At 37.8% G+C, this 26,353-nt stretch overlaps 3 protein-coding genes across 4 annotated transcripts in view; 1 reads left to right on the top strand and 2 right to left on the bottom strand.

Moving 5' to 3' along the window:
* LOC111469981 (ferredoxin-dependent glutamate synthase, chloroplastic) overlaps positions 1 to 11,013 on the top strand; it is a 19,411-nt gene extending 8,398 nt beyond the window's left edge. For both annotated transcript variants that reach the window (XM_023115410.1, XM_023115411.1), the window contains exons 10-33: positions 224 to 383; positions 1,417 to 1,527; positions 1,640 to 1,855; positions 2,393 to 2,550; positions 4,015 to 4,144; positions 4,287 to 4,345; positions 4,456 to 4,561; positions 4,926 to 5,022; positions 5,322 to 5,437; positions 5,554 to 5,751; positions 5,885 to 5,995; positions 6,271 to 6,510; positions 6,616 to 6,714; positions 7,186 to 7,281; positions 7,370 to 7,567; positions 7,782 to 7,856; positions 7,981 to 8,109; positions 8,239 to 8,337; positions 9,211 to 9,353; positions 9,456 to 9,549; positions 9,646 to 9,884; positions 9,980 to 10,058; positions 10,216 to 10,299; positions 10,414 to 11,013. In XM_023115410.1, coding sequence (XP_022971178.1) covers positions 224 to 383; positions 1,417 to 1,527; positions 1,640 to 1,855; positions 2,393 to 2,550; positions 4,015 to 4,144; positions 4,287 to 4,345; positions 4,456 to 4,561; positions 4,926 to 5,022; positions 5,322 to 5,437; positions 5,554 to 5,751; positions 5,885 to 5,995; positions 6,271 to 6,510; positions 6,616 to 6,714; positions 7,186 to 7,281; positions 7,370 to 7,567; positions 7,782 to 7,856; positions 7,981 to 8,109; positions 8,239 to 8,337; positions 9,211 to 9,353; positions 9,456 to 9,549; positions 9,646 to 9,884; positions 9,980 to 10,058; positions 10,216 to 10,299; positions 10,414 to 10,575 — 3,199 coding nt within the window. In that variant the 3' untranslated portion in view covers positions 10,576 to 11,013. The remainder of the gene's footprint in view (positions 1 to 223; positions 384 to 1,416; positions 1,528 to 1,639; positions 1,856 to 2,392; positions 2,551 to 4,014; positions 4,145 to 4,286; positions 4,346 to 4,455; positions 4,562 to 4,925; positions 5,023 to 5,321; positions 5,438 to 5,553; positions 5,752 to 5,884; positions 5,996 to 6,270; positions 6,511 to 6,615; positions 6,715 to 7,185; positions 7,282 to 7,369; positions 7,568 to 7,781; positions 7,857 to 7,980; positions 8,110 to 8,238; positions 8,338 to 9,210; positions 9,354 to 9,455; positions 9,550 to 9,645; positions 9,885 to 9,979; positions 10,059 to 10,215; positions 10,300 to 10,413) is intronic.
* A 758-nt stretch (positions 11,014 to 11,771) lies between these two features.
* On the bottom strand, positions 11,772 to 18,943 carry LOC111469999 (protein NRT1/ PTR FAMILY 3.1-like). The gene is made up of 5 exons (XM_023115439.1): positions 18,634 to 18,943; positions 17,936 to 18,153; positions 17,300 to 17,859; positions 16,644 to 16,799; positions 11,772 to 12,593 (listed from the first exon to the last, which is right to left on the bottom strand). Exons 1-5 carry the CDS (start codon positions 18,764 to 18,766, stop codon positions 11,852 to 11,854), a joined length of 1,809 nt encoding a protein of 602 aa, XP_022971207.1. The 5' UTR covers positions 18,767 to 18,943; the 3' UTR covers positions 11,772 to 11,851.
* Positions 18,944 to 20,261: 1,318 nt separating this feature from the next.
* On the bottom strand, positions 20,262 to 25,622 carry LOC111469990 (NF-kappa-B-activating protein-like). The gene is made up of 5 exons (XM_023115429.1): positions 25,361 to 25,622; positions 25,222 to 25,318; positions 23,597 to 25,134; positions 22,662 to 22,754; positions 20,262 to 20,927 (listed from the first exon to the last, which is right to left on the bottom strand). The coding sequence occupies exons 2-3, from the start codon at positions 25,288 to 25,290 to the stop codon at positions 23,719 to 23,721; spliced, it is 1,485 nt and encodes a 494-aa protein (XP_022971197.1). The 5' UTR covers positions 25,291 to 25,318; positions 25,361 to 25,622; the 3' UTR covers positions 20,262 to 20,927; positions 22,662 to 22,754; positions 23,597 to 23,718.
* Positions 25,623 to 26,353: the final 731 nt, after the last annotated feature.

Genomic DNA, 26,353 nt, shown 5'->3' with positions numbered 1-26,353 from the left:
GGGGGGGGGGGGGGGGGGGGGTTCTTAAAAACATTAGACTCAGTTTCAAGTTTAGCTTTGGGAACAACTTGACATACTCGTGTTTTGTTGTATAAAATGATAATTTATTTTCTCTTAGTGTACTTTTGTTAGGTTAGACATAGTATGTCAAGATTTTTTCCTTCACTTATTGGGAAGCTTTGCTATCTCTATTCGTTCTAATTAATTCATAATGTTGCATCAGGGCATTTGGCTACTCCAGTGAGGATGTCCAAATGATTATAGAGAGCATGGCTGCTCAAGGAAAGGAACCTACATTCTGCATGGGAGACGATATTCCACTGGCAATATTGTCTCAGAAGCCACACATGCTCTATGATTATTTTAAGCAACGATTTGCACAGGTTCTCTGGAAGTTTTCTTTTCCTGATAATATAAATACTTGTGGAGTCCTTTAATCTGTTGTGGGTTTGTTCCTTTGTACAACATATTTTGTTGTTCTGCTTACTTGTCGTGTCCAAACATTAATATACGGCAGCTAGCAACTCTTTGCATGGCCAACCACAAAATTACTGAACCATGAAAACTGAAGATATTATTTTCAAGCTTTCAGACTGGTCAATGCTCTCTACTGAAAGAAATTTGAGTCTAAACAGCATGGACACTCCATTTCATTTTTTTCTACAAAATAGCTCAAACATGTTAACTAAATGCATTTGTTGTTGTTGGAATATTTAACTTTATGCAATGAATAACATCGAGGGATAATTTTATTTCTGAAGGATGCACCATTCTCCAACAAATATTTTATAACTGAGTCAAGTATTGCATAAATTAAATGAACATCTCCCAAACAAAAAATTGTCTTCTCATGTGGTTTCTACAACTACACTTGAGGTAGATTTCTTCTCTCTTCATATAACTTTATGTGGTGTTTAATTTTCTGTTCACTTGCTTGTTCTTTCACTTATATTTTTTTTCTTCTTTTTGTTAAATTTATTTTTACGGCAGTCTGATAACTAACTTATTCTTTTGATTATGAGTCTGATAACGTGTGTTTGAGTATGCTTGAGTTATGTTCATGCTTACAATGAAATTGATCTTAACGTAGCGTCACTTGTCATAGAACAAGGTTGTTGAGAGAAAAGTTGAAAATGGCCTCTCTAGTAGTTCTATATATCATTGACGTGATAAAATTTGGAGTTCTGCCACCTGGCACCATCATTCCCTTCTCCTCCCAATTCGTAACAGATGCAAATTAAACCATCTATTATGATTTCTGTTTTCTATAGGTTGGTTGACTTCATTTTATTTAAAGCTCCTGATTATAAAGATATTTTATGCACTTGGCTGCTTCTCTTAATTTTTTTCCCTTATGGTTTTACTAATTATTAATACTTCTCTCTATGCAATAAACTCACCATGTTGTACCTTTAGGTGACAAATCCAGCAATTGACCCTCTTAGAGAAGGACTAGTCATGTCTCTTGAAGTCAATATTGGAAAGCGAGGCAATATATTAGACGTAGGACCTGAGAATGCTTCACAGGTTGAGCCTTCTTTTTTCATTCATAGTAGTTTTATATTGTATGGATATCAGAGAGTTCTTTCACAGTTAAATTTTTCCAGTGTTTTCTAATAGCCTACTGAATATCGACCAGGTAACTTTGTCTAGCCCTGTTCTGAATGAAGGAGAGCTTGAATCATTGCTAAAGGATCCACACTTGAAGGCCCAAGTATTGCCAACATTTTTTGACATACGTAAGGGTGTTGATGGTTCTCTGGAAAAAATTCTAAATAGACTTTGTGAGGCTGCTGATGAGGCCGTTCGTAATGGTTCTCAACTGCTTGTTCTATCTGATCGTTCTGAAGATCTTGTAAGTACCATTCTGGTTTTTATATGTATCTGGAAGATTTCTTGTCTACATACTTTCCGACCTATAAAATAAAAATTAAAAAAATGCACTTGAACTATAGGAGAAAATTGAACTTTATTGATAAAATGAAATATACAATAAGGGATGGGTCTTCCAACCACCGAAGGTGGATTACAAAAAACTATAATGCTCATGGGCTATTGAAGTAAACTAATGTTTTCAATTTTTATGTGATTTTAGTTTCTCTGTGAATTTGATGTACATGTGCATGGAACAAAAATTTAATATGCGCTGCTAATGTTGTGCTTAATTTTTTCCTACATGTTTAATATATTTATTTTTCTTGTTCATTAAGCACTACAAATTTTCTGTACTGNTCCCTTCCTTTTCATGTTTTTTTTTTTTTTTTTTTTTTTTTTTTTTTTTTTTTTTTTTTTTTTTTTTTTAATTTAAAAATTTAAAAATGATTTATTTATTAAGTGTTATTATTATTATTGTCGAAGATCTTTTCCTTATTTTATGCTGTGCCCCTTCTAGGAAGCAACTCGTCCAGCAATTCCAATTCTTCTTGCTGTTGGTGCTGTTCATCAGCATCTTATTCAGAATGGCTTGCGAATGTCAGCTACAATAGTAGCAGATACTGCTCAGTGCTTCAGTACTCATCAGTTTGCTTGTTTAATTGGATATGGTGCGAGGTATTTTTCATTCCCTGGAAAATTTTAGATACATCAATATATTATTTTTCCTCTAAAGGTGGACAGAAATCTGTTGGATTTAGGATTGAATTAGGTGTAGAATGCAGCCTCAATAGTTTTCAAAGATAATGTGCATTAGTCAGGAAAACAAACTTCTTTTTTTTTTTTTTTTTTTTTATTATTATTTTGAACAAGAGATAACTTTTAATTGATGTAATGAAAAGAGACTAAACCTCAAAGATATGAACTCCAAAACGTGTGAAAGAGAGTAAAGAAAACAACAACAAAACCGAACTAAGAAACAAATACATCAAGGACCATGGATATTGATGGGATACTGGATGTTAAGTTTTCTTTATTTATCAGACTTCTATTTTGATAGGCTTGAGGGTAGACAATTATGGAGTCTTGTGTATTGTTACATTTATTCTTGGTTGTGGTTTTGGCAATTTGATACGTAGATAAACTTCTGAATTGGTGCATGGTAGTTTGTTCACTGGATAGGGGAGTTGGTGGTTTCTCACCTTCCATTTATTGATGTTGAAGTTTTCTTCCACTTGCGGGAGTAGACAGGAAACTTGGTACCTGAACAACTAGCAAAAGCTGTGAAAAAGACCTGTAGTTGTGAAACCATAACAAAAATTCCACCTGAAAGCTAGACAACACCGCAAGAAGCTTTACAAAGGCTTCAAACATAGGTTCCCAATAGTTAGCAATGAAAAATTAAGACATTTTACAAGCCTCCAATAGTTTCCATGAGCCAAGTTTTTCTATTAGCCAAGCTTGGTATTTTATTTAGCCATCCCTTTTCGGAAACTTAATGTATTTAAAATGTTTGGTTCCATCCTGAAAGTGGGCAAGGAGGAACTACTTATATTTCATTCTAGTATTGGAGTGTTGCAAGTGATATAGTTTCTACCGAGCTGAGATTTTCCTTCACGTAGTTACCAAAATTGTGCATGTGTTAGGTTTCTTGTGCTGGATGCTAGAGATTGATTAAAATGCTAACAATAAAGGCATTGGATTAGTTGTTAATTCACCAAGTTAAGAGTTTAAGGACAAACAATTGGTGGAATTAATTTTGGGAGAAAACTAATGCAATGGCTATCACTGGTATATTTTCTATTTGATATTGAATGTGATATACGGAAGTTTTTGGTTTTGCTTCTGAAAGATTTGTACTTGAAACATGGTTAAAGGAGATTATGAAGACTAGTTTGAAGGTCATATGATAATATGGAACAAGTGAACGTTGTTGGTTTGCATCTTGACCAGAAAGCCTGAGTAGTTTCATTCTATTCGCTTATGGTTACTTATTGTAATTCAAATGTAAATCTTTTTGAAGCCTATATTTCTTATTTGGTAATTTAATAGTTTTAACAGAATTATTTCTTAAATAGTTACCATATTAAATGGTACGCGAGTAAATATGCAGCTTAATACAGCCTAAAATCATCTTTGTAGTGCAATATGCCCATACTTGGCTCTGGAAACCTGTCGGCATTGGCGTCTTAGTAACAAGACTGTTAATATGATGCGGAATGGAAAGATGCCTACTGTAACAATTGAACAGGCTCAAAAGAACTTCTGCAAGGTATGTTTTCTTGTATTACAAGACTTTGTATTATGTTTTAATCTAACCCTTGACTTAGTTTGGTTTTGATGACTCTGTTGAAATGTTGTCTTTGAAACTTAACGGTGTTGTTGCTATGCTTTGGATGCAATTGCTATATTAGGCAGTGAAGTCTGGTCTTCTCAAAATTCTTTCTAAAATGGGTATTTCTTTACTATCAAGGTATGCTAGTTATTCTTTTGCATTTTCCATCTATTTCTAAGAAGTTGTTTTCTTCTTTTTTCTGGAAACCCTATTAAGTTTTGACAACTTTTCTTGTTTTATGTGCTTAGCTATTGCGGGGCACAAATATTTGAGATCTATGGATTAGGAAAGGAGGTTGTAGATTATGCATTTTGTGGGAGCATATCAAAAATTGGTGGTTTGACGTTTGATGAGGTAAGAAAGTATCATCTGAGGTGAACCTTAAATTTTCTTGGTATGAGGAAAGAATTTGTCTGAGTAGCCAATGAAATGCTAATCTAGAATTTAAATATATTTATGTTACATAAGTTGTAGTGGATGTCTGTGTATGTATAAACTAACTAGTGTGCTATTAGAGAATCTTGACTTCGGTTTGACAAACGACTATGTGCTACTATTCTTAACTTGCGCTTGACTAGCTTGAAATTGGTTGTGCACTTTTAGCTTGACCCAGTGTGACTACTGACTGGCATTATTAAACTCTTCATGTTGAATTTGAAATTTTCTGGCATTTTGTTCTCCTTTTTCTACTAAAATATTTTTCAATGCCCTTCTGCAGTTGGCCAGGGAGACTTTATCTTTCTGGGTCAAGGCATTTTCCGAGGATACAGCTAAGAGACTAGAAAATTTTGGATTTATACAATTCAGACCAGGAGGTATGTACTAATTGTCAAGCTTGATAAAACCGTATTCAAGATTTGTTTATTGAGTGCGGATTACTTACACGCATAATTAATGCCTTATACTTTCTTCTTATGATAATGATACCTAGTGGTAGACAACTTGAATAGTTGTTGGAAGGTGTCGGAGTGCTTTTTATTATTATGATTAAAAGTTAATTCCAAGTTCAACACTTCCTTTCCTTTCTCATGTGTGTTGGCACATGGTTATAGTTCTTTATGGTTACTTGGAGGAAAAAATAGGTTCTTAAGAACTGTCTTTTTGTGTGATAAAGGGGAGTATCATGGAAACAACCCTGAAATGTCAAAGTTGCTCCATAAAGCTGTGCGCCAGAAAAATGAAAGTTCTTATGCAGTATATCAGCAGCATTTGGCTAATCGGCCTGTGAATGTAAGTGTTGATGATGCATTTTAGCCGTCCTTTGAAGATTTTAATAAATATTTATGAGATTAAAGCATTTATATTGAATTTAACTGGCGTGTAAATGTCCTCATTAAATCATACAGGTTCTTCGCGATCTTCTGGAGTTCAAAAGTGATCGGGCTCCAATTCCTGTGGGAAAGGTTGAACCAGCAACATCCATTGTTAAACGCTTTTGCACTGGTGGAATGTCACTTGGGGCTATTTCAAGGGAGACTCATGAAGCAATTGCTATTGCAATGAACAGAATTGGTGGTAAATCCAATTCGGGAGAAGGTGGTGAGGTAGTTTATTTTATGCTTTTGCGACAGTGTTTCATAAAAGTTACTGTGTTGTAATCTACTCTTTTAACAGCATTAAAACTACAGGAAGTGTACTTCCAGACATAATGACTTTCCCATTATAATTACTATACAGGATCCTATTCGTTGGAGACCCCTATCAGATGTTGTTGATGGGTATTCCCCTACGCTGCCACATTTGAAAGGCCTTCAGAATGGCGATACTGCTACTAGTGCCATTAAGCAGGTAGCTCCTTTAAACTTCTCATTTATGATACTATAACTTGTATCAAGACCCTGATTGTGTAATATTTTTCTTAGCATATTAATACTATATTTCTTCTTTCAATTACTCCACCATGTCCTCATCATGTTGCATTCTAGTAAAGAACAAGAATGTACATTTTTATCCTATGTAGTGGTACATAGCTAATGTACGGTCGAAAATTGATTGATTGTTGATAAGGAAAATTTAGCTGTACTTTCTTTCTAAAATGTTGTTTTTTATTTTATCTTCTTCAGGTTGCTTCTGGACGTTTTGGTGTCACTCCGACATTCTTGGTCAATGCTGATCAATTGGAAATCAAAATTGCACAAGGTGCAAAGCCGGGAGAAGGTGGCCAATTACCTGGAAAGAAAGTTAGTGCTTACATTGCAAGGTTGAGAAATTCAAAACCTGGTGTTCCGCTCATATCTCCACCTCCACATCATGACATTTATTCTATAGAGGATCTTGCACAGTTGATCTTTGACCTTCATCAGGTAGTTCTTTGTGGCTTGCTGAATGTACTCATTTTATACTAGTTAGTGATGGAAATGCTTCTGGAACTCTGATGAAAACCATCGTTCATTTCATTACATAAATAGGTGAATCCAAAGGCTAAGGTATCAGTAAAGCTTGTGGCTGAAGCTGGAATTGGAACAGTGGCTTCTGGGGTTGCTAAGGGTAATGCTGATATTATTCAGGTATCTATAATTCAAGTTTCCACCCGTTTATGGAGCAGTCTGTAATGTATGTGCTACAATATAAGTGAAGTTCTGTAACTTATTTGGTAATGTTATAGTTTTTACTTCCAGAGATTCGAGATTAGTGTCAATCATTTTGTTATATAATTCAGAACTTTGATGACTTGTGCATGCTAGACTTAAAGCATTAATTATGTTGGGGACTAAATTGGAATCGATCAGGATTTTGCTGTGTTTTGTCTACTACGGCATACATTCTTTTTCTTTTACTTTAGAAAGCTTAACCCCCTCTTCTCGGGTTGTATTGAAGTACAAAACAGAAGCTAGAAAGTTTCCTTTCATGTTGTCAAGCCGTAAGCAGGAAAAAATAAATAATTTGTAGAACATGAAAAGAAATATGCTATTTGTTTTAATGGTTATGCCTGCGACACCATTGATTTGGATGATTCATTTATTTGATATGCCTTGCAGATATCAGGGCATGATGGTGGAACAGGAGCTAGTCCTATAAGTTCTATTAAGCATGCTGGTGGCCCTTGGGAACTTGGAGTGACAGAAACACATCAGGTTCTCATGTACATTATTGTCTTATTTGTAATCATTACTTTGTTCCTTATGAAGATATGGTTTGTAATCATTGAACGACAATATGCAGACCCTCATTGAAAATGGACTGAGAGAAAGGGTCATTCTTAGAGTTGATGGTGGCTTTAAAAGTGGAGTTGATGTCTTAATGGCCGCAGCAATGGGTGCGGATGAATATGGTTTTGGTTCAGTTGCCATGATTGCTACTGGTTGTATAATGGCCCGCATATGCCATACTAACAACTGCCCAGTTGGTGTTGCCAGTCAGGTATTGAATACGGAGCTATGAAACTTAGAGACTGTCTTGAATCTGTTTCGAAGGCAACTTTCTATTTTTGTTTGAAAACTTTGTATAATGACTCGTAAGAATTAATGTTATTGTGGATGTTGAAATCATTCACACATTAGCAATTCAACCTCTGGTTCATATTTGTATGGAGTTCGATATGTGTCTGAATGCTACTATTTCTTTCCTTTTTCAGAGAGAGGAGCTACGTGCACGTTTTCCTGGTGTACCTGGGGATCTTGTTAACTATTTTCTTTATGTTGCTGAGGAGGTTATTTCTCTTCCAGCCATTTTAGTCTTTCATTTGTTTATACTTTCATTTGGTAATCTTTCTAGTTCTTATCCCGCTCAGTTGATCCTATGGTGTGTGAATCAAATTTTATTGTTTGTTTCAGGTTAGGGGTACATTGGCCCAGCTGGGATATGAGAAGTTGGATGATATAATTGGAAGAACAGAATTATTAAGACCTCGGGATATCTCTTTGATGAAGACACAACATCTCGATCTCAATTATATTCTATCTGTATGTATTTAGATGGAACCACTTTAATTTTGATTCTGCATTCTGGGTGTTATAATAGGATTATATCACCATGCAATTTTGTTTTTATTTATTAGTGTTCTTATGTAACCATCTTAAATGTACTTACAGAGTGTTGGATTACCAAAAGAGAGCAGTACTGAAATACGCAATCAAGATGCTCACACAAATGGTCCTATTCTGGATGATATCATCCTCTCAGACCATCAGGTATGAATGGAGATGATAAATGATCCTCAGTTCAACGAGAATAATGCAATATTTTTTCTTGATTTTTTTCTCTTATCATCTCTTTAGGACATGATTACCCATTTTTTTTAGAACCTAATTACTTGTGCATAACTTTCACCAACTGTTATATGGATATCCCATTGATCGTACTATAAAGATTTAAGCCGTACCTTCTTTTTCTTTAGTTTATAGCTTTGTATTTGTTTGGTGGCTCTAAACTATTCTCTTGCTCTATGGATAAAAGCGCATTAGGTTGTTTTTCTCTGACCTTCAGCCCACTGGTTTTTTTTTTTTTTTCCCTTTTTCTTGACCGTTCTCTGTTGTTTGTAATCATTGTATGACTTGTTTGTTTTCTGGTTCTATTTCTTCTACTCTCCTTGGGCGTTTGTATTCTTCGAATATTTTCCTTTTCATTCTTGTAAAAAATTTCCTGCAAGTTTTACGCTAGGATGGAGAGTTCTAACATGTTGAGCCTGAAGCAAGCAAACAGGCTCCAACCTACTATATTTCTACCTGTCAATTTTTTGAGCTCTGACTTGACACTCGATGCTAAGCATAGTTACTTTATTGATTAAAATGTTTATAAGAACTAAAATGTCAATTCTGGTAATTAAACTTACGTAGTATAGGCGGAAAAGAACTTCTGATCTGAAATTTTACTTTTAATGTTTCTATGAGTGAGGAATATGTAGAAAGTAAAAATGTGGTGATCTGAGTTTTGTTCACTATTTGTTCTATTAGCAACACGTAGTAAAGAACATGTGACAAGAAAAAAAAAAAGCTTTTTTCTGGCTTATCTGACCATGTCCTGAATTCATTTTCTAAAATTTGTTTTTTAATTTATGTATCCAGATATTAGATGCAATTGAGAATGAGAAAGTAGTACAAAAGACAGTAAAGATTTACAACATTGATCGTTCTGTTTGTGGGCGTGTAGCTGGGGTGATTGCAAAGAAATATGGCGACACTGGTTTTGCTGGCCAACTAAACATTACGTATGATTCAAATTTTAATGAACTATTACTAATGTCATGAGAAATTGGAAGGCATAGTCATATGTTGGCGCACACCGTATAAGTTTTCTTTCATTTATTCAGGTTTACAGGTAGCGCTGGACAATCATTTGCATGCTTTCTTACACCTGGAATGAACATTCGGCTTGTTGGAGAGGCCAATGATTATGTGGGAAAGGTATGGTGTAATGTCCAGTTCGGACATTAGGAGCGATATTACTGTTTTATGTATTAATATTATATAAATTCTTACTCTAATTATTTATAATCCAAGGGTATGGCCGGAGGTGAACTAGTTGTAACTCCAACTGAAATCACCGGGTTTGTTCCTGAGGAAGCAGCCATAGTGGGGAATACATGTCTGTATGGAGCAACCGGCGGTCAAGTTTTTGTTAGAGGAAAAGCCGGGGAGAGGTTTGCTGTCAGAAATTCTCTGGCGGAGGCAGTGGTTGAAGGAACTGGTGACCATTGCTGTGAGTACATGACTGGTGGTTGTGTTGTTGTACTTGGCAAGTATGTAATTTCTCTTTATCCAAGTTATCCGCCACTATTTGGGTTGGTATTAGAGAGGACTATACTGAGACCATTTTTTGCGTCCAAATTATTAGAGTGGGAAGAAATGTAGCTGCTGGAATGACCGGAGGCTTGGCTTATATCCTTGATGAGGATGATACTCTTATTCCCAAGGTTTTTGTTCTTCATTCTAGCCATTCTTCACCTCTAATTGCCATCCTCATGCTTTTTCCTTTACTTTTTATGTGAAGCTATATGCATGAATTATGTTAGGCTCTGGATTATTGCTATAGTATTAGTCTGAGACGATAATCCTGTGAAATATGAGCAGGTCAACAAAGAAATTGTAAAAGTTCAGAGAGTAACAGCACCTGTGGGACAGATGCAGCTGAAGAGCCTTATTGAAGCTCATGTTGTAAGTATTTTCCAATTTACAGAAACCCTTAAACATTTGAAGATCAAACCGTTGATTCCATTTGAAATGCTATCGAAATATCTGTGAACTGAGATATGTATTTCTGACCAATAGGAAAAAACTGGTAGCACCAAAGGTTCCGTCATCCTGAGCGAGTGGGAGACTTATTTACCGCTTTTCTGGCAACTGGTTCCGCCTAGTGAGGAAGATACCCCAGAAGCTTGCGCTGAGTATGAGAGAACAGCTACTGGAGAAGTGACTTTCCAGTCCGCCTAAACGATCAAAGCAACAATTGCTATGATCGTGTGATTAATTTGCAAAAGCTGCAACTCTACAGCTTACGGGATTGGAATGGGAATTCTTGATCTGAAAAATGCTTGCAGATCTCAGCGGCGAAGAGAAGCAGTAAGCCTTCTCTTGTTTCGTTCCCTCTGTAAATATGGTTTGCAGCAGAAACAGAATATTATGTAGATTTCATGTAGTTTAGACTTCATGATTCATGTTGAAGCAAAACATCTGTTAGTTCTGTGATTAAAAATAAGTATAGCCTTGGCTCATTATTGTTGGCCATTGCTTTCTTTGCTTTCTTGCATTTCAGGGTACAAAATTCTCTGATTATTTTGTATTCACCTTCTGGGAACATGAAGAACAATGCTTAATCTTATAAACTACCGAATGCTTTTATTTTGAAGTGAAAGTTGTTTGTTTGACGTATGAGTTGCCTTGATTCTTGATTTCTGAAATAGGGGTGAATATTTTTCAATGCTTAATGTTCATACCAGTTCGCTAGTGTCTTTACCATCTTCTACCATCTATTGTCCAACCCTTGTCGTATGTTGTAGCTTAGTGACAGCATTTAGAAATGTCAGTGGCTTGGTGAGGACTGATTGCCTAGGGCGTATTAAGGCAGCTTCCTTAGAGCTTGCTTTTCATGAGTTTGGAAGAGGGAATCCGACTCTCACAACTCAAGCCTACCGTTAGCAAATATTGTCATTTTTTAGTTTTCCTTCTCGGACTTCCCCTCAAGATATTGTCTTTGCTGACACTCATTTCCCTCTCCAATCGACGTGAGATCTCACAATCCACTTGCCCCTTTGGGACTTAATGTCCTTGAAGATACATCGCGGTGTCTGGCTCTAATACTGTCTGTGATAGATATTGTCTTCTTTAGATTTTTCCTTTCGGACTTCCCCTTGAGGTTTTTAAAACGATGTGGGATCTCACACCGATCTTTGGGTAGTTTCTTTTGGTTCAAAAAGCTACTTTCCATTTAAAATTCTGAAGCGAACCAATTTAGACAAGGTTTATATTTGAGGGAAAAATTTAAACTTCTAACCTCAGAATGTCTACAACTATTAAGATTGTTTTCATTTACCTTTTGGGAAGAAATGGTCTATCACTTGTGCAAATATTGTAGAACACCTAAACACCCACCATACCTAGTTTGAAGCAGGTCAGGTTAAATGAGGTATAGATAAAGCTTTCTTAATCTATTCCATTTGGATTGTTTTGATAAACTTAACTCCAAACCCACGGCTACATAATCCCAAATCTAAGCAGTTTTCGTGTCTTCACACCCATCCTTGGACAAGGTTGAAGAAGAAGGCTCCCCCTCATCGTCTTTCTCCTCTTCCAAAGGCTTATAAGTGTAGAACCAAGCACAGACGACATAGTAGACCAGGTTCAAAACCTGAATCCCACTCACAAGCCAATAGTAACGCTCCAACCTCCCTCTGTTAAGGTTCCTATCCGGCAACCAATTATGCTCTTTCCCACTATACTTATGCACTAAAGACACCATCAAAGTCCCCACATAATTCCCCATCGATATTGCCAGCCAGTACAGCGCCGTCGCCGTACTCCTCAAGCTCTCCGGCGACTGGTCGTACATGAACTCCAAATGCCCCACTGACATAAAAACCTCCGCGATCCCGTGCAGCCAAAACTGGGGCACCAACCAAAACACGCTGAAGGGGATGGTCGCCGTTGGGTCGTCGAGTAAATTGTGTTCGGCGGCGACTTTCTTTCGTCGGATCTCGATAAGGGAGGAGACGAGGGTGGCGAGGATGTTGATGGCGAAGCCGACGCCCATGCGCTGGAGGCAGGTGATGCCGGAGGGGTTTTTGGTGAACCTTCTGGCGAAGGGGACGAGGAGGCGCTCGTAGAGGACGAGGCCGGTGAGCATTGAGAGGATGCCGAAGATGGAGAGGCTGGCCGGAGGGATTTCGAATGTGGGTGTTAGGTGGCGGTTCATTGTGCGGGCTTGTTGGACTGTGAAGCTGTGTTGGTGGGAGTGTTGGTGACAACAGAAAACTGAATTGAGATTGAGAGGAGGAGTGATTTGAATGATGGGGAGGGAGGTCCTTTTATAGGGGATTCCAGAGTTGGTTGAGATTTTCTAGGGTGATTCCGTAGTCGGTTGAGAGATTTTTGTGGATGAATTTGAACTTGAAACCAATTCAAATTCTATTCTATTCTATTTGAATTTGAAACCAATTCAAATTCTATTCTATTATTAGCTATTATTAGTTTCAACACCCTCCCTTAAACTGAATTCTGCCTAAATCAGTTTAGGACTTCATTTCATATTCTTGATATACATCTTGGATTCTGCATATCCCCATCTTTCTTTTGAGCTTCTCGAACAATGGTTGTTTCAAGGGCTTTGTGAATAGGTCTGCGATTTGTTCATCACTTCGGCAAAAGTTGAGTTCAATAATGCCTTCTTTACACAAATCACGCAAGAAATGAAATCGAACATCGATGTGCTTGCTCCTTCCATGCAACACAGGATTTTTAGACAACTTAATAGTTGACATATTATCACAATATATAACCGTCGTACTTGGTTGCTTCTAATTAAGAATTTCAAGCATTTTTCTTAACCAAATTGCTTGGCACGAGCATGCTGCTGCTGCCACAAATTCTGCTTCTGTCGTTGAGAGTGTTACAATAGGTTGCTTCTTTGAAGACCAGCAAATAGCTCCTGAACTCATCAAGAAAATACTTCCTGAAGTACTTTTACGATCGTCTATATCACCTGCATAGTCGCTGTCTGTATAGCCAACTATCTTCGGATCATCTCCTTTTTTGTAGAATACCCCCAAATCAGAGGTTCCTCTCACATAACGAAGTATCCTTCTTGCTGCATTGAGATGTTTTTCCGTTGGATGCTCCATGTAACGACTTATCATACTAACCGCATACATGATGTCTGGTCTTGTTGAAGTTAGGTACATCAAACTTCCCACAATTTGTTTGAAATACCTATTATCAACCTCTCGCCCGTCAATGTCCTTGTGCAACTTTAAGCCCAATTCTGATGGAGTTCCAAATGTGCGCTCATCCAATTTAAATCTTTCAAGTAATTCTTGAGCATACTTCTTCTGACAGATAAAGTTACCTGCGGGAGTCTGAGTAACTTCTACTCCAAGAAAATATCTCATCAAGCCAAGATCTGTCATTTCAAATTCCTTCATCATGCTCTTCTTAAAAAATTCAAACATTTCTTCATTATTGCCAGTAAATATTAAATCATCAACGTATAAGCAAATAATGATAATGTTACCTCCCTTTTCAGTTTTCACATACAACGTATGTTCATACGGGCATTTAGTGAATCCCATCTTTTCAAAATGAGAATCAATGCGACTGTACCATGCCCTCGGAGCTTGCTTCAAACCGTACAAAGCTTTCTTCAACTTGTATACTTGTTCCTCTTTGCCTTTTTGAACAAAACCTTCTGGTTGCTCCACATATACTTCCTCTTGAAGCTCTCCATGTAAGAAGGCTGATTTCACATCAAGTTGATAAATAGGCCAAGATTTCTGTGCTGCAATAGAAATTATGAGCCTGATAGTGTCTTGACGTGCCACTGGTGCAAATACCTCCTTATAATCAATTCCATACTTTTGCTTATATCCTTTTGCAACAAGTCGCGCCTTGTACTTATCCACCTCACCATTTTCATTCAACTTGGTTTTGAAAACCCATTTTACTCCGATTGTTTTCTGCCCTCTAGGAAGATCAGTGAGCTCCCAAGTCTTGTTCTTCTCTATGGATTTGATTTCACTGTCCATAGCTTCCTTCCATTTCTTCTCTTTTACTGCCTCTTCATAGACAATTGGATCACTATCCATAAAGAGTGCAAAATAACCACTATCACTTGATTCATAATCCATCTCATAATCAATCATCCAGATTGGTCTTTTTCTTGTTCTTGGATGTCTTTGATTTTGATCATGATCTTCTTCTACTGATTCTTCTTGTTGAGCTTGTGATGAGCTCTCTCCATGCTCATAGTGAGGCTGAATAGGAGCTTCAGTTTGTTCTTCTTCAAGATCTACAAGAATCTGCTGATTCACAGTGATCTTTTCTTCCCATGTCCAAGTCTTATTTTCGTCAAAGACTACATCACGACTCACCACCACCTTCTTTGTCAAAGGATCGTAGAGCTTGTATGCCTTAGAGGTCTCGCTTACTCCAAGAAACACACACTTCGAACTCTTGTCCTCAAGTTTCTTCCTTTTCTCATCAGGAACGTGTGCATATGCTATGCACCCAAAGATTCTAAAGTGGTCTACTGCAGGTTTTCTTCCGCTCCATGCTTCTTGTGGAGTCATATCTCTAACAGAAAAGGTAGGGCTCCGATTGAGAATGTGAACGGACCACACAACAGCTTCTGGCCAGAATTCCTTCGGGACTTTTCCTTTATTTAGTAAACTTCGAACCATGTTAAGAATGGTCCTGTTTTTCCTTTCGGCCACACCATTTTGTTGTGGTGTATATGCTGTTGTTAATTGCCTCCGTATGCCCTTCTCTTCACAAAATTGAATAAACTCTTTCGAGCAGAATTCTCCACCTCTGTCAGTTCTTAAAACCTTGACTCTTCTTCCAGTTTCGGTTTTCATAGTAGCACAAAATTTTTTGAAGCAGTCAAAGGCTTCTGATTTGGCGTGCAAGAAATAAGTCCATGTTTTTCGACTAAAGTCATCGATGAGGGTCATGAAATATTTCTTGTTACCATTTGATGCAGGAGAGATGGGACCACATATGTCTGAATGAATCAACTCCAAAATTGCTTGAGCTCTTCTTGATTTTCTGGATGGAAAAGAGTTTCTTTCATGTTTTGCTACTACACAGCTCTCGCAAATTTCCGTTGGTGGAGTAATATCTGGCAACCCAGTTACCATCTTCTTTGAGGACAACGTCTTTAATCCTTTGAAGTGTAGATGACCATACCTAAAATGCCAAAGCCAAGTGGTATCTTCTTTCTTCACCATCAAACTTTTGGCAACGATATTTAACGTCAACGGATATAGACGGTTGGTGGTCATCTTCATCTTAGCAATCGATCCTCTTTTGGAGTCATAAATTTCACATTCATCATTTTGGAATGTGATCACATACCCCTTTTCTTGTAACTGACCGATACTAAGTAAGTTGGCCTTCAAATCAGGAATGTAGAATACATTAGAAATAGACTCTACAAAGCCATTTCTAGTCTTGATATCTACGGTTCCTTTCCCTATCACTTGGAGAGATGAATTGTTGCCAAGAGAGACTGTAGTATGAAAATTTTCATCTAAAGTTGAGAAGAATTCCTTACAACCTGTCATATGATTGCTGCATCCAGAATCTACGACCCATACACCTTGATCTGCAACCTTCATAGCATGGAATGACATTAATAATGTTTCTTCTTCTCTTGCCTTTGTTGTCACAATCGTTTCTGACTAGGTCTGCTGACCTGCCAACATCTCCACTTCTTTCTCGACTGCCTCTCTCACGACCTCTGCCTCTTCTTTGGCTCTTCATAACCTGTTTCCACCATATCAAAGAACTCCTTTGATTTGAGAAAATTTTCCATCAACATCGCCCAATGATCATAGTGACCGTCGAACCTCGGGATGGCGGATTGGCTCTGAGGGCTGGGCACGGGGTCCCAGTCCCGAACCTGTCGGCTGTTGGTGGACTGCTCGAGCTACTCCCGCGGTGAGAGCGGGTCGCTGCGTGCCGGCCGGGGGACGGACTGGGAACGGCTCCTTCGGGGGCCTTCCCCGGGCGTCGAACAGTCAACCTTGCTCTGATACCAGTTGTTGGTGACAACAGAAAACTGAATTGAGATTGAGAGGAGGAGTGATTTGAATGATGGGGAGGGAGGTCCTTTTATAGGGGATTCCAGAGTTGGTTGAGATTTTCTAGGGTGATTCCGTAGTCGGTTGAGAGATTTTTGTGGATGAATTTGAACTTGAAACCAATTCAAATTCTATTCTATTCTATTTGAATTTGAAACCAATTCAAATTCTATTCTATTATTAGCTATTATTAGTTTCAACAGGGAGGAGGCTGTCACCAGCAGGATTCCGGCCGCCCATATTGGAAGCATTCGGATTATGGATTTTAGCTCTTCGATTCGGTGGACGGTGGCGAGGCGCCACAGATTTGGTGGGTCGCTTGTTGATTCGTCGGTTGTTATGACGGCGGCCTTATCCAGCCACCTGAAAATGTAGCCATGGCAAGAAAATTCAAAATAAAAACTATCCATTTCAAAAAAATAATAATAATAATTATTAGATAATTTTTATTTCCAAATATAATTTCTATTAAAACCTCCTCGTAAATCTAATAATATTTTATAATAATAATAATTAAAAAAAACCTATAATATAATGTCAAGCATAAATTTCAAGCTTATCCATTTATAAAAAAAATTATATGTATTTATCTACGGAGTAAAAAAAAAAGTAAGTTTTTGTTTATATATAGTGTGAGGAGGTCGAGGACGAAAAATATAATTTTATCCCCGACCTCATTTAGTTAACAAGATTTTACTCAATTTTTCATTCTCGCTCCGTTTATGAGTTTCTTGTGGGTTAAATGACATTGAGTCTTACGGATTAAATGACGCTCTACTTCGCAGGATCAAAATCCATAAAAATTCTTTGTGAGTTAAATTAAAGAAATTTATAATTAAACATCGTTAATTATGATAACTTACTTGAACTGATCGGTGTGGACTAGCCTTCCCTGTATGGCAATGGCAGCATCAAGCTTATGGTTCCGATACAAGAGCTTCGGGTCCTCTGGAAGGGAAGCCTTTCTCTTCTTGACAGCCGCCACGACAACCTGAGCCAACCGAACCAATGGACTGCCACTGGGCTTGAGTTTGTTGTAGAGAGGCGAGCCAACAACGAAGGCCACAACAGACAAGGCCATGGCAATGGTGGGAAGGCCAAAGCCCCAGCCCCATCCAACGTTGTCTTGAATATAGACCACCACGGTGAGAGCCGTGAGAGTGGCCAGTCCCATGCAGAAATAGTACCAGTTGAAGAAGTTCCATGTCCGGCCCGCCACACCGACCTTTGTCATGTCGAACTGGTCGGCAGCAAAGGCAACGACGCAAGGTCGAATGCCACCTGCGCCGAGGGACGTGAGGAGGAGAGCAAGGTAAAAGACTGTTAGTTGCGTGCTGGAGGCTTGTATGCAATTGAGTTGGGTTGGACAGGGCGGTGGGTGGAGCCTTGGGATTATGGCAGAAATGGTAATGGTAGCCATTCCCTACGAAAAAAGAAAACAATATGAAAATTTAGAAAAGTTTAGCATATCAAAATATTATATCAAAAGAGACGCATACGAGCTCATAAATGATGGAGGCAAAGGTGATGGTCCAGAAGCGGCCAGCGAAGGAGTCAGCGATGAGAGCGCCGATGAGCGCAGTGAAGCTGGAAGTAGCAGCAAAATTGGTGAGAATGTTTGAGGCCGGAACAAGAGGCATGTTCAAATCTTGTGTCAAATATGTTATTATGTTGGCATGGAATCCGGTGCTTGCAAATCTATCGCATATTTCATTTCCTGCAAATAAAATATAAATTCTTAGTTACTCAACTCAATTAATTCCAATATACTTCAATATTTATATTCATAATTCCATAAAATATTAACCCTAAACCCCATATCTTTTTTTAAAAAGTTGATTATTTTAATTTATTTCATTCACGGGGGACAAATATTTTGCTTCCTATTGTGGACAAAGAAAATGGCACAAACCTCAAGGCTTTATAAATAATTTTAATTAAACTCCATTAGATTGAAGCAAGTTTATTTTAAATACTTAGACTATTTTCGAGTAATTCTTCGTATAATTCTCTCTAAACTTAATACTTTACACCATTGATAGCTATTATGAATTATACAAAATACTTTACACCCAAATGACCGTCTTACTGATCAAAAAAATTTGGAAAGGAAAATATAGAATTCGATTACGAGAATAACTTTTCAACATGACTACCGAATATGCATAGCAAAAAAGAGAAAGAGAAAGAAGGATACCGAGAATGAAAGGCATTGTCTTGACGCCACCGAGCTTCCTCTCCTTCCTGGTCTCCATCTCCTGTTTCTCGGCCATTCCCTTCTCAGCATCAGCACTCACACTCAAGGACTCCATCTCCATTTCTCTGCCCATTTTCACACCTCCCCTTCACCCCTATTTATAAGGGCACGAGGACAAATACGGTGCGTTTTATAAGACCTTCCCATTATCAGAAGGTGGGGTGGGGTCCTCCAAAACTCGACCCACTTTGGCCAATGGCATGTGACCCTCCCTGACACTGCCACTTTCTTTGTACTAATTTGGTCCAAATTATTGAGAGGGTTGGTTGTTCTTATTTGAACCCTTTGCATATGGATCTCACACACACACACACACACCACCATTGTTTTCTTGTGAGCCTTGTAGCTTTAGGTGTTGGCTTTATCTCAAATTTGACTAAACTCAAATTTCTTTTACACTATACTATATGGTTGGTGTGAAAGGAATATGTTGCAATCATTTAGATTTCTTATCTACTACCTCCTTTTGATATCATGTTAAATTGTAGTTCTGAGTTTAGAAGTTTAAATTACTTCGAATTATGGATACTTCAAAGGGTTGATCTTGAAAAAAATCAATAAAAACATCATTTGAGGACAAAAAAATTCTAATTTCTGGGTTGATAATACACATTAAGTTTAAATTAGATTTCATTTCGGCTCTTTAACTTAATAAGTAAATATACATACCTTCTACAATCTCAATGTAGTCAATTTCTATACTATAATTGTTTGTGTGTCATTTAATGTGATCATTAATGGATATCTTTGGTTCATAACCATTCATCAAACTAACTATTACTTATGCAACAAAATTGTCAAAACCATGCAAGAAGGCAAGCATAAATGGAGCTCTAATAGGTAATGTTTTAATATAGCGTAGCTAGATAGCTATAACTTTGAAAATGATCATTTGAAAGTGATGCAACACTATTAAACTTAGAATATGAGGTCTATGTTCTACAAGATCCAAAACCTTTGGATGATTCTTGAGATTTTCTTGATTAGGGTTTCTACAAACCCTTTGTCATCTTGTTCTTCAGATTCCAAATGATTTCCATTCATCTTGACAACCCTTATCTTCAAATTAGCTCTAATACTATTAGTTAATATTGCCTCCATAATTTGATAGTCACATTTAAGATTTAGCATCATTACTTTAAATAATAAAACTCTGTCTTGGAAGCTTTCTTTTATCCAATAATTCTTTCCTAAATCATATGTATTTTGCTTCCACACCTTTTCTAAAATTAAGTCTTTAAAAACTTGTTCACAGGAAAAGTTAAAGTTTTGACGAGTGACTTTGGAGTGAAATTCATATAAGTGAAAGATGTAAGTTCACCAAATATGGTGTCAATCAAATGTCTTAGAATATACTATAGGGGAGACTTGATTTTAAATAAGATCTTTATAGTTCTAGATAGAGACTAGTAAAAATTGAAAACCAATAAAATACTATGAGAATTAACTCGAGAATTTGCACATCAGCCCCCCTATTATATATTCTACTCAGATAAAAGTCTCAATTCTAAAACTTAAAAGTCTCCCACTTTAAAACTTAGAAAAATTAAATGAACATCATTCAACAATCAACAATCATAAAGTATATATTCCCATTCACAGGATGATAAGTTTATAAGTTTATGTTCAAAATCTCATATATAAAAAAATACAAGTTGGCTTTAAAAAAAATAGTTATATCATGAACTGTTGATGGGTTGTCTGAAACACAATCCAAAATGGATCACAGTGAGCCACATAAGGCAAGAGAGAGAGAAACAGAATTCAAATCCATTTTTGATACTAAAAAACTAAGGAACAAATCAACAGAAAAAAGTAAAAAGAAAAGGACAAAAGCTTTAAAAAGAAGTGCTGAATTCAAAGAGAAAATAATGGAAGAAGAAGAAGAATGATTTGACGTGGGAATCTTTGAAAAAAGTTGAAGCTTTCAGTAGGGCAGTGAAAGTAAGGCGTGGGGGAAAAAAGAACAAAAATGGTTGTGGCTGTGTGTTTTGTGTTGTTGTCAAAATTGAGATGGTCGGCAAAGGAATAAAATCATCGGTGTGTCTGTGTTTGTGTAAGTGGGGAGTTTTGGTATCCTTCTCATGGGACGACAAGTGTCTGAACTGAAGCGGCTCAGCATATGAACCTTCCCAATGACAATGTGCTCTTGTCTGGTCTGATCTTGCTATCTCTCTTGTCGTCCACCTGCATTTCTACGGTACACTTCTGCCCTCCTTTTTGTTTATGAGGCGCTGCAAGATTATCAAATTTTACCTACCACAGGCGCATCCAATGGCTTCTGCAGATACTTCCTACTTAAAAAGCTAATATTATTTTAGAGTCGTATTCGAATTTCAGGCAAATTGGATCCTTTATCATCGCGGAAAAGCTCTTAATGAGTAGACCTTAAGATAAATTGCTAAAACATGCAGGAGAAGAGCATTGACCCATTCAAGCTCTTAATGAGTAGACCTTAAGATAAATTGCTAAAACAAGCCGGAGAATAGCATTGACCCATTCGATCTCTTAATGAGTAGACCTTAAGATAAATTGCTAAAACAAGCCAGAGAATAGCATTGACCCATTCGGTCAATCAAAAAAGGACTATTCACAACTGCCTAAACTCCGCCAAAGAAATGCGGGATGGGTGAGGAGTAGCTATCCATTATTATCTAATGTAGGCCAACCAAATCTTTTGTCTGCAATACATACCATTGACCAAAACTTCGTTTGTCACATGTACATGTGTCTTGCAAATGAATTATGATCCTTCCATCTTTTACCAACAATCACATCTACCATTCACTTTCCCTTAAATGCACTTTTAAAATAATGAACGAATTGAGACTTAACATTTTGTGAGATCCTACGCTGGTTGGAGAGGAGAACAAAACATTTTTTATAAGGATGTGAAGACCTTCCCTTAGTAAACCCGTTTTAAAAAACTTGAGGGAAAACCCAAAGAAGACAATATTTGCTAGCAGTGGGCTTGGGCTGTTACATGGTGTCAGAGCCAGACATCGAGCGATGTGCCAACGAGGAGGCTGAGCCCTAAAGGGAGGTGGACACGAGGCGGTGTGCCAGCAAGGACACTAGGCCCCAAAAGGGGTGGATTGGGGAGGTCCCAGATCGATTGGAGAAGGGAACGAGTGTCAGCGAGGACGCTAGGCCCTGAAGGGGGTGGATTGTGAGATCCTACATCGGTTAGGAAGGAGAACTAAGCATTATTTATAAGGGTGTAGAAACCTCTCTCTAGCAAACACGTTTTAAAAAATTTGAGAGAAAGCCCAAAGAGAACAATATCTACTAGCAGTGAGTTTGGGCGGTTATATTTTTTTTAAAACAATATTATTGGTGTGGAGGGTTGAACGTTTCACTTTGAGTTGAGAGTATGCGTTTTAACTAATTGAGTTATGCCAAAGTTGATAATAAATCAAAGTATGAGATCCTAAATCCATCTTTTTAACTCCTAAAATGTTTTAACTTGTTCAAATTGACTCCTAAATGCACTTTCGGAGCCAAACTCACCAAAACTATTTCTCATACCTACTTTCTTAATTCACCTAAATTACATCTCTCAGGGTCCATTTGGTTTGAGATTTTGTTTAGAATGTTTGAGAATAGGATATCTAAAAACTCCTCCTTTACGTGTTACTTTGGGATCACATGATAAAGTCCTTGGGGTGCCATCTGTTTGTTCTTTCATACTTGTCTTGCAGCGCAAAGCTACAAACTATGCATCCTTTTCTTAACTAGATAACATACTGGAGGAACAGGAAGAGCTTTTGCACAATAAGATTTCAGGTTAGGCATCGATTCATAATGTTCTCGTTTCTTGTTTCTAGTTTATGTTTCTTTTTATTATTATTTTTTTTTTTAGTGTTCATGCATGTACCTCATTTTCTCCCTCCCCCTTCTACACCCCATCTCTCAGCAACGTTTTGTGATTTTATCATAAAGGCATAAAGGTTAGTATTCGTGCATACCTCCTTCGCATAGGGTTAAACAAGCTGTCGACATATCCTCCCCAGCCTTCCTTCATGATTCATATCCTGTAGCTTCATATAAAATAACACAACCTGAAAAGTCAGAAGAAAAAAAAATTGATTACCTCCAGTCAGTCAGAATTCATTTATAAAGTTTTCTAAATAGCGAATTGAACTAAGGATAAGTAAGGCTATGAAATAGAAGCACCATAAACTATTATACACATTATTTCCTATGACTTCTATTAACCAATAACAATCCTAACCAATAACTATTATGAATTTACTCTGTTTGAACTTTGAACAAAAGAAGGTGAAATTCACATTTTGGTCAAAACTCATTGAGTTACAGGCATGGACAGTGTTCTAAGTGATGCAATGCAAACAGAATAACTTTGAAATGCAAGGAAACCACCAGTACAAGCCTAGAGGAGTTTGAAAAGGAAAAGGTATAACAAACTAGCAGTGATCTGGATTGTTCCTCAGTAGGCAAGCGAGTGATAAGCATCTCTCATGAATAATGTTGCCTCTCTCACAAGAGAAAATTCTTCATTTTTAGAAGAATTTTTCAACTGACTTAAAATTTTGATAAGAACAGAACCCAGTAATATGATTCTAGCCACTAAGTACAGATTGGCTGGAACTCATTAGAAATGGACATCTATCACCAAAAAGATTTGTGCATATAAATGATAACGATAAGGAAAAAGTCTAAGCTAAAAAAGCCAACTTGATACGCATCCTTTGACGAACTAAATGAGATGGAACCAATGACGAAAATAGGCAGAAAGAAGAATAGTGCCCACAAAGCACGCATTTTTGCATCAAAGGTGCAATTGCTATAAGTAGAGAGAGCATTCAAATTTCAAGTAAATGTTGAAAACATGGTGGTAGAGTGAACATAAGGGAAAATATTTGCTCTAGCTCAAACTTACATGCTTGTTTGGTAGCCAAAGAATATCCAATATTTAGTAGAGTTTCACCTATCCTTACTGACACATTTTTGTCCTGCCTTAAGAATGATTATATAAACATCTTAATGTGACACAAGATGAGGTTATGCAGCAAAGGGATCATGTGAAGGGGCAACATCATGACCTATGTGGCGCTGAACAAGCCGCTGAAGATCATCCATCACCTTCCTTTCGCGTTTAGCTTTTTCTTCATAGTTATACATTGCCAGAGCTCTTTTATCTTCAGCACTGTAAACTTGGTTTTCTTTTCTAATACGGATTGCATTCATTCTCTGATGCCTGCTACCACTCATCACATAGCCAAGGGTCTCGAAGTTCTGAATTTCCTCAGCTGAAAGACCCACTTCACCACACCGTGGAATACGCTTCCCTTGCTGAACATACTGTGCGATGGCGTCACCTTCCCCAGGCCTAAGCGCACCACCATAGCTAATATGGCCCTCAGCTCTTGGCAGTGGCATTGGTCCAACTGGCATCTCATTATCACATGCAGGTTTCTTTTGTGCCTCCAAAATTTCCTTAATCTTCAAAGCTTCAGCATTGATCTCCGCAATCTTCTCTCCATCAACCTTTAATTTACTCTTAGCATCAACATCTTCAGAACCAGAATTTTCCTCAGAAGAGGAACTTTTACTCTCCGTTTCTGAAGGTCTTTTTGTCTTGCTCCTGGATTTCGACGAAGTTGACAAGGCCTTCCGCTTCCTCAATTTTTCACCTTCACTTTCCTCACTCTCATCTGTGGCACTGTACTTCCTCTTCCTACTAGTCTTGGAGCGCTTCGTCCGACTCCTTTTCTTCGACCTGACACGGTCGCTAACATCAGAATCATCTGTCTCACTTCCTTCACTGTCCTCCCTATCGCTGTATCTACTCTTCTCCTTCTTATTACTCCTAATACTCCTACGTTTTCTGCTCCTATTCGCAGACTTTTTTCTTCTCCTCCGGATTTCTTCCTCTGATTCACTTTCCTCCTCACTCTCGGTGTCGCTGTCCGACTCTGTCTCACTAAGTGACGATTTTCTACTTCTATGCCTGGAACCCGAAATCTTCAACCTCCTCCTTCTTGATTTTGTATCAGGTAATTCAGAATCAGAGCCACAGTCAGAATTCTTTGTTTTATCAGATACATATTTCTCTTCATGTTTCTTTCTTTCGCTAGAGTCACTTTTATTTCCATCGTCGCCATATTCCTCCGAAATATCATCAGCCCTGTCCTCACACTCGTCGTTCTCATTCCTAGGTGGACTAGGGGTCACTCTCCAAATACAATGCTTCAATGCCTTCCGGAGCTTCTGCCTCTTCAACCTCCGATATTCCTCATAGTTCAACCCCTTCAGCTCCTCATCCGAATCCGACTCTTCAGATGCTCTTCCATTCCTGTCCAGATACGCCCGCCCTCCGGCACGCCCAAATCTCTTGGGTAGACCATTCTGGTCTCCATCAGCCCTAGGGCTCCGTCCAACGTCCGCGTAGCCAGGCGAGGAAGATCGACGACGATGGTTTTAGCGATCGTAACTTTCGTAGCTCGGGCTACGACGCCGACGGTAATCGCCACCGGAAGCATCGGAGTCCGGAGAGTAGCGATGACCGCCGTTTTCTCCATCGCATCGGTGTCTTCTATCTGGAATTTCCAGGATAGACCCTAACCTACCCATTGAATTATTTTGGGTATCGCAAACTAAATGGCTGTTGAATTTATCTCCCGGCCGTCGGTTCTAACACGATTAGACTCCAGAATTTATCTCAGATTCCTAAGAACTGGCTCTAAAGTTATTGAAAAGGTTTCAAATTGTTAATTAGCAGAACAGAATATGAACAGAGGATTCCAATGAGAAAAACGGAAAAACAAAAGGAAGCTCGTACCTGGTAGCAAGAACACAGAACGAGAGAAAAAGAGCGCCGAGACAGAATGTGAAGATGAAAGTGAGTGAGAATAGAATAGGCGCCAATATATATATATATATATGTATAGATATATTTATATGCATACTTGGAAGGAAAATATACAAAAGAATTTAGATATTTTTTAAAAAAATAAAAATAAAAATTGAGAAAATCAAATTGGTTTGAATTATGGAAATAGTTGATTACTCTATTTGTTTTTATGATTAAGGAGTCAAGATTTGAAGAGGGAGGGGAATAGAGAAGATTTTTTCTCTAATAAGGTCGATAACAAGATTATATTCTCCGAAGTTCGGCTTGATATAAATATATATATATTTGTAGGTAGATTAAAAATTAATATATAATGCTTTTTACTATATTAAAAAAAATAAAAAAAAATAGCTTTGTGGTGGTTAGAGGAAGAAACTATTGGATTTGCAAGTTAATTAGAAAATAAAAACTAAAGTTTATAAGTGGGCCAACATTTGGGCTTCTGGTTATTTGGTTACACTAAACCCGAATTCCAATTTCCTCAAAACTCCAAACCTCCTTGTCCCGACCCAAATTAAATACACCATAATTTTAAAAAAGAAAATTCCCCATTGGTACGTGTACTCCACGCGCCACTTCTAAATTCCTAGTACTAGGAGCCGCTGTCCTCTCCTAGCCGGAACAACCCCTGAGGGATGCCCCACAACCTTCAAATGATTGGTTATCTCAGCTCATCTTTTCCTTTTCCTTTTCCAATCTCACTCCTCTTCTTCCCACGTGTACTCCACGCGCTCCCTCAATCCTCAGATCTTCCGACCTTTTTTTTTTTTTTTTTTGTTTCTC

This window comes from Cucurbita maxima, unplaced genomic scaffold (assembly GCF_002738345.1).
Source record: "Cucurbita maxima cultivar Rimu unplaced genomic scaffold, Cmax_1.0 Cma_Scf00043, whole genome shotgun sequence".
Taxonomy (NCBI): Eukaryota; Viridiplantae; Streptophyta; class Magnoliopsida; order Cucurbitales; family Cucurbitaceae; genus Cucurbita; species Cucurbita maxima.
The sequence above is the reverse complement of the archived record's forward strand: the minus strand, read 5'-3'. Positions and strand labels throughout refer to the sequence as shown.

What these genes read in the sequence shown, in the direction of transcription:
- LOC111469999 (XM_023115439.1), bottom strand. Translation starts at nt 18,766, where the DNA reads ATGGGCAGAGAAATGGAGATGGAGTCCTTGAGTGTGAGTGCTGATGCT. An exon ending in GACAATGCCTTTCATTCTCG is followed by an intron (nt 18,154 to 18,633) that starts GTATCCTTCTTT and finishes TTTTATTTGCAG; the next exon opens with GAAATGAAATATGCGATAGA. An exon ending in GTCCACACCGATCAGTTCAA is followed by an intron (nt 16,800 to 17,299) that starts GTAAGTTATCAT and finishes CTACATTTTCAG; the next exon opens with GTGGCTGGATAAGGCCGCCG.
- LOC111469990 (XM_023115429.1), bottom strand. Translation starts at nt 25,290, where the DNA reads ATGGGTAGGTTAGGGTCTATCCTGGAAATTCCAGATAGAAGACACCGA. An exon ending in GCGATGGAGAAAACGGCGGT is followed by an intron (nt 25,135 to 25,221) that starts CATCGCTACTCT and finishes GATCGCTAAAAC; the next exon opens with CATCGTCGTCGATCTTCCTC.